At 50.5% G+C, this 7,158-nt stretch overlaps 1 protein-coding gene across 1 annotated transcript; it reads left to right on the forward strand.

Annotated features, from left to right (window-relative positions):
* The first annotated feature begins 1,439 nt into the window (after window positions 1-1,439).
* Window positions 1,440-6,929, forward strand: CHST2 (carbohydrate sulfotransferase 2). Its single transcript, XM_069104697.1, has one exon. It carries the CDS (start codon window positions 1,478-1,480, stop codon window positions 3,071-3,073), a length of 1,596 nt encoding a protein of 531 aa, XP_068960798.1. The 5' UTR covers window positions 1,440-1,477; the 3' UTR covers window positions 3,074-6,929.
* Window positions 6,930-7,158: the final 229 nt, after the last annotated feature.

The following is a 7,158-nucleotide window of genomic DNA, read 5'->3' on the forward strand; positions in this document are numbered from 1 at the left end:
CAGGCTCCGAGGGGTGGCTGGAGAGAGTGGCATCTCGTGCCAGAGAGGAGCGCAGGAGAGTGGCAGCGATACTCCCAGCAGCCTCAGCCCTGGAGAACACCCAGCAAGCAGCGGCAACGGCTTCCGGGGCCCCCCGGCCCACCAGGCGGGTACGACAAACCTCAAGCCAGCACCTAGTAGCCGCCGCTTGCGGAGCAGACAAACGGCTGGGTGGAGGGGGCGGAGGAAGGTGGGACGCTGGCTGGGTGGGAGGAGGAGGGCATGTGAGGCGAAGAGGAGGAGTTCGGCCCGATTGGCAGCAGCTCCCACCAACCCGCAGCGAGTGGGGAGAAGCGATGCACAGACTGAGGATAAAGCTTGTTGCAGCCACTCTGGGGCTGGGGAGCCGGGCAGCATCCTTCGGTGCTTCGCTTTCGTTCGGCGGCGGAGGCTGCCTTCTTACTGAGACCTCGTTGGTCCGGAGCGGCTAGCCCCGGCGGGGGAGGGGAGCTCTGTGCTCGGCTCCGGGGTTCTTTGCACAGAGGCGCGTCTGCATGGAACCCTCCAGTTAGTCAAGAGACTGCAGAGCGGCGGGGGCCGCCCGCGCTGCCCAGCCGGGCATCCTCCTGAGGATGGAAGAGGAAGCCGCCGCTGCTGAGGCACGCTGTCTACAATCTCCGGCGCTCGCCGCCGTCGCTTCCTCCAGGAAGATGAGAAGCTTCCAGCCAAGGAAGGAGAGGGAGAGCCTGAACGACATATTTCTCGGGGGGCTGCGGCCAGAATAACCGCCGCTGCCCAGCCCCACCAGCTCCTTGGCTCCCCGGGGGAGCTGAGTGCGCATTGGGCTGCAGGAGCCCGAGAAGAGTTGAGAGGCTACCGCTGGCAGCCAGGACAGGGGCACAGCGGGCACTTTTCGGAGCGCTGGGCAGGTCGCCACGGCCCCCTTAAAGTTTGCCTCCCCGCGCCTCGGGGCGCCCGGCACCGATCGGAAACTCTTTCCAGCTCGGGACTGCCGCGGGCCGGCGTGTCCCCGGGCTGACCTGAGGGTGCGCGCCCACTCCGCAGGGTAGGAGGGAGGCACGGACAGAAGCCAGCCGGCCAGCCGAGTTCGGGTCTGGGACCGCTCCAGGGGAAGCCCGTACTTCCAGGTGAGACAGCGCAAAACAAAGGGGGTGGCCGGGGGCGGGGGCGGGAGTCAAGGCGCGGAGGACTCCGGGTGGGCTAGGGTCGGGAGAAAGCGGGCGCTGCCCGCCTCCCCGGTGCCAACCTCTCCTTCCTCCCCTTGCCCCCTCCCACAGACGCTCCCCGGAGCCGCTGCCATGGGAGATACAGCGCCAGGAGCCGGGGAGCAGCCGCCGCCTGCAGCCTCCGCGACCCCGAGCCGGGGCTCGGGCCCCCGCCGCAGCCGCAGCCGCAGCCGCCGCAGCCGCAGCCGGACCGCGTCGTCTCCGCCCCGGGAAAGGCCTCCGCGGGGCCGCCGGGCTGCGCCGCTCCTGGGATGAGCAACAGTTCGGCCCGCGCTCTGCCTCCGGGAGGGAGCCCCTGGCCCCCGGCGGCGGCGCCTCGGCCGCCGCTGCTCCAGCTCCGGCCGCTGCCCCCCGGCGCCCCGGCCGCCGGCGGCTTCTCCCTCTTTCCCCCGTGGCCGCGGCGCCTGGGCCGGCGCTGGCCCGCCTCACCGCTCGGCATGAAGGTGTTCCGCAGGAAGGCGCTGGTCCTGTGCGCGGGCTACGCGCTGCTGCTCCTGCTGACCATGCTCAACCTCCTGGACTATAAGTGGCACAAGGAGCCGCCGCAGCAGTGCCGCGGGGAGCCCCCGGGGGCCGCGCCGCCTCCCGCCCGGCAGCCCGGCTCGCAGGCGCGCCCCGACCTCCGCTCCCTGTACCGTGCGCCCGCGGCCGCGGCGGCCCCGGGCAGCGCGGGGCCCGGCCCGGGGGGCGGCGGCAACAGCAGCGTCCCCGGCGCCAGTTCGGGCCCCGGCCCCCGCAAGCGCCAGCTAGTCTACGTGTTCACCACGTGGCGCTCGGGCTCATCCTTCTTCGGGGAGCTCTTCAACCAGAACCCCGAGGTGTTCTTCCTCTACGAGCCGGTGTGGCACGTGTGGCAGAAGCTGTACCCCGGCGACGCGGTGTCCCTGCAGGGCGCGGCGCGGGACATGCTGAGCGCCCTCTACCGCTGCGATCTTTCCGTCTTCCAGCTGTACAGCCCCGCGGGCAGCGGGGGGCGCAACCTGACGACGCTGGGCATCTTCGGGGCCGCCACCAACAAGGTGGTCTGCTCATCGCCCCTGTGCCCGGCCTACCGCAAGGAGGTGGTGGGGCTGGTGGACGACCGCGTGTGCAAGAAGTGCCCGCCGCAGCGGCTGGCGCGCTTCGAGGAGGAGTGCCGAAAGTACCGCACCCTCGTCATCAAGGGGGTGCGGGTCTTCGACGTGGCCGTGCTGGCCCCGCTGCTGCGGGACCCGGCCCTGGATCTCAAGGTCATCCACCTGGTGCGGGATCCCCGGGCCGTGGCCAGCTCCCGCATTCGCTCCCGCCACGGACTCATTCGGGAGAGCCTGCAGGTGGTACGCAGCCGGGACCCTCGGGCGCACCGCATGCCCTTCCTCGAGGCGGCTGGACACAAGCTGGGCGGGAAGAAGGAGGGGCTGGGGAGCGGCCCGGCAGACTACCACGCCCTGGGGGCCATGGAAGTCATCTGCAACAGCATGGCCAAGACCCTGCAGACGGCTCTGCAGCCCCCCGACTGGCTGCGGGGCCACTACTTGGTGGTGCGCTATGAGGACCTCGTGGGGGACCCAGTCAAGACGCTGCGGAGGGTGTACGACTTCGTGGGGCTCCTGGTGAGCCCGGAGATGGAGCAGTTTGCCTTGAACATGACCAGCGGCTCGGGCTCCTCCTCCAAGCCCTTCGTGGTGTCAGCTCGCAATGCCACCCAGGCGGCCAACGCTTGGAGGGCTGCCCTCACCTTCCAGCAGATCAAGCAGGTGGAGGAGTTCTGCTACCAGCCCATGGCGGTGCTGGGCTACGAGAGGGTCAACAGCCCCGAGGAGGTGAAAGACCTCAGCAAAACCCTGCTCCGGAAACCCCGGCTCTAAAGACAGGGTATAGGAGGGGAGACAGGATAGGGCTTCTCTCCTACCCGGAGACTCTCCCCCATAGGACCTCCTGAGAGCGTGGTGGGCACGGGAGGATCATGGTGCCTAGTCCAAAGGACAGACTAAAACCCCAATCGGGAAGACTTAAGTATTCTCTCTATATTATATAATATAAATAATTACACTCACACTTGCTATAAATGTTTTGAGTCATGGGGTTTCAAGGAACAACTACAACGGCTACATCCCAGAAGAGGCAAAACTTGAAAGAGTTGGCGAGTTTCCCCTCCCCTCCCTTCTCTTCCTTCCCTTCATGCCATCCCATCTTCCCTCACCTCCTTCCGTTCGGAAGTGGGATGTTGTTCAAGTTTTCAGCAACCAAAATCTTGTTTACAAACTTTCTGTGGTGTCTGTGGTCATGTAAATGAACAGCTTGGATTTTGGAGAGGGAGTTGGGTGGGGTTAGGGTTAGGGAGGTCAAGGAGGGTCTGGAGCCTAGGGGAGAGGCAGAAATCACGGATTCATAAATCTAAAATGGACTTTTGTGGAAAAAACCGGTGGTTACATGTGATTATTAATAAAGAAAATAATAAATGATATTCATTTTTTAATAACTGTTTTGGTTGGTTTGGAATTATCTATGTTACTTGTTCAATGCAGCTGACTCTTGCTTTCCTGGGTACCTGTCCCACGTGGGAAGCCAGATGGATTGGTGGGGGTGAGGAGGGGAAACTGCAGCATTTGCTTGGCCGACTCTTTTCTTGCTCAGAGCTGGGAGTCGCTTTCTTATAAATAAATCAAGGCTTCTGTCAGACTCCAGTTCCAGCGTTTGTACACAAATTCACTAATACTACGCAAACCCCTGAAACAAAACAAAACAAAAAAATAGAGCAAATCAGTGGAAAAGTACAGCTTCTTCTGTCCTGGTTATGAATCCAAATTCCTGTGATTTCAAAAAAAAAAAAAAACTGCTTTGGGCTATCACAGTGTTAAGACTGAATACCCTGGGGACTTATTTTCTGTCCAGAGCTTGGTTCACAATTGGTCATTTGATATGATCGATGTTTAAGAAAAAATGTGATTGAAAAAAAATAACCGGAGATCAGAACAAAACCTAAAAGTTGGAGTAGTTGGAAGCTACTTATATTTATGCATATATATATATATATATTTTTTTTCCTTTTCTACCATGAAGGTAGAACTCACTGTTAGCTGAGGGGTCACTGAGGAGCCTGAATCTGGAGTGTTTGTTTCTGTCCTTGACAGTCCACATAAGGAGGCACAGGGAAAAAGCAAAGGCTAAAGTTATTCAGCTTTTTCTTTTCCTTCCCATCTAAAGGAGTGTATGAATTTTATCATGCATGGCTTGTTTTTTGGTGATGGTGGGATGTGTTACTTTCTTCACATTTATCACAAAAAAAGTATAAATTTGCCAAGGAAATGGTAGGCCTCAGAATGAAGCTTTAGTCTGAACCTATTCAATATTCAGTTTTCATCCTTCCATATTTTGAAATGAAAACATGGGGTTAGTCTGTTTGAATTTTAAGAGTCTAGAATTTTACTTGGAGAGAAACATTGTATCTTTTTCAGGGGGAAATAATGTAGCTTTTATTCTAACCCTATTTTGGGTTGGTATATCCCTGCATAATATCAGGTTATGAAATTTGGGCTTGTAGTGGAGAAAGCAGACAGATTGGAGATATCTGACGTTAAATATAGTACAATTTCAATATCCTCCTACCCTGGTTTCACTGTAATTTATTATGAGACCTTTGGAAGATAGCTTGGGCAGATTCTGTTAACTGTTGAGAATTTCTTTATAGGAAGAAAAAAGATAAAAAAAAGAATAATGTTCTTGTGAAGATATTTATTTTAACATAGGGGTGACTATTAAGTGTATCATTGTAATTATGTGTGGAATCTAATTATACCATTAAAGATTTCCAGATGAAGAAGTACAAAGGGGAAATCAGGTATTTTCTCAGAAAGAATAAGAATTTTTTTTAACAGTTGAGGAAAAAAAACGGATGTAGAGAGAAAACATCATTGTTTCTTAATTTGTCCAACAGTTTACAACTTTATTTTTATTACACTAAATTGCATATAGAATGCTTTGATTCTTGGTTTTTCATGAAAAGCAGCACGAGTAAATGCATTTGTGACACTTAATTTAAAAACGCTTTAAAATTAGATTAGCACATAATAAATAAGATGAATTGATATTTGATGACTGCAGATGGCATAATTTTAGGAGAGAATCAAGGGAACTTCATTTAAGAGCAAATGCTTTTAATAAAAAAGAAAGGCTACTCAGAAGCAAATTTTTGTGTTGTGGTGGATTTAAGGAATCTGACCTTAGCATTTGATATGCTAAAATTCATTTTTAGTTTTTCTTGAAAAGGGTTTTTTTTTTTAAAGTATTAGAATCCTAATTATGAAATCTTTACCAGGGAAGTGGCTAAAAACTTCAGTTTCATCAAAATAGTATTCTAGCAATTTTGCATTTTATAACATCATGGGCACTAAGTGGTTTATAAAAGACCGAGCTCCTTACTTGCTAAATAACTTTGTAACATAAACGTCAATGGTCACCATACACCTCCAATATTTAAAAAAGTTATTTTCCTTTTAAAAGTATAACTTCAATCTTGTCCCCTTCTCTCCTGCTTGTCTTATAACAGCTACCTTCACTCTATTTTCTTCTTCATATATTTGTGATTTGGAAAGTTACATTGTCTCTCTTAGAGATTTGTAGGTAGCTATGGACTAGTGGAATGGGGTCTAGAACAATGGGGTGGTTGCCTACAACAAAGACTAAGTCAGTCATTTCTAGGACATTCGACTCTCAGGGGTTTGGGGAGGGTCCAAGAAATTAATTGCCCTTAACTTACGTTCATATAGTGCTTCCAAGTTAACAAGGCACTTTACCTCCATTATATCATTTGATCCTCACAACAATTTTCTGGGGATAGGTGCTACAAGTGTTTTAAGCCTCATTTAATAGATGAAAAAAACAACAACAAAGTTTAGGAGGTTAAATGATGGGCCTAAGGTAACAACAAGTAATTATCAGAGACAGATTTTAAACCTATGTTTATTCTGATTCCAGGTACTCTATCTTTCCATGGTTCTGTGATATTAAAGTAATAGCACATTCTAATAAAAAAAAAAATACCCATTCTGTTACAATGTCACTGAAATAGATTGGTTTTAAAATTTTTTTTGTTTATTTTTAACATTTAAAATTTTTTTGAGTTCCAAGTTCTCTCCATCCTGATCTTCCCACACCCATTATGAAGGAAAGCAATATGATATCAGTTATGCATGTGAAGTCATGCAAGACATATTTCCATATCAGCTGTGTTGAAAAAAATACACACGAAAAAGCAAGAAAAGAGAAAGTGAAAAAATTTTGTATTCAGAGATCATCAATTCTCTCTCTGGAGGTGGATATTCATCGTGGGTCCTTTAGAATTATCTTGGCTCATTGTATTGTTCAGAGTAGCTAAGTATTTCACAGTGGATCATCGTTACAGTACTGTTATTATTGTGTACAATGTTCTGTTTCTGCTCACTTCGATTGCATCAGTTCATAAAAGTCTTCAAATATATTGTAATAATTTAAAAACCTACTATAGTAATGTGATTATTGCTTGATGGAAATGCTCTATAGGAAAAATTACTACTATTATTTTTTAAAGTTTTATTGATGTAATTTTAAAAATTCCATTGTCATTTTTCAAAGACTGCCTGCCTCTGCCTCCTTTCCCCAGTCCCTCTCTTTCCCCCTCCCCTCAACCATCTCCTGTTAACACATAAGCACATTTAAGCAGAATAAACCTTCGTATTAATCAGGGCTGGTAATGTTTGCTAGATTCTGTACTTCTGATCCATGACCTCAGAGAGTGTGCTGAAGTCACAGTTGGTCACTGCATTGGTCAGAGAATCCTAGGTCATTCTCTGTTGTTTTTTTCTTCATATTTTCATGGTAATTGTTTTCCTAGTTTTACTTTTTTTTCTCTGCATCAGTTTATGTGAATTCTCCTAAGTTTCTCTGAATTCTTAAATTTTGTCATTTTTGTGAC

This window comes from Petaurus breviceps, unplaced genomic scaffold (genome assembly GCF_028583685.1).
Source record: "Petaurus breviceps papuanus isolate PSGF00001 unplaced genomic scaffold, PetGlider_PUasm1.0 688, whole genome shotgun sequence".
In the NCBI taxonomy this organism is placed as follows: domain Eukaryota; kingdom Metazoa; phylum Chordata; class Mammalia; order Diprotodontia; family Petauridae; genus Petaurus; species Petaurus breviceps.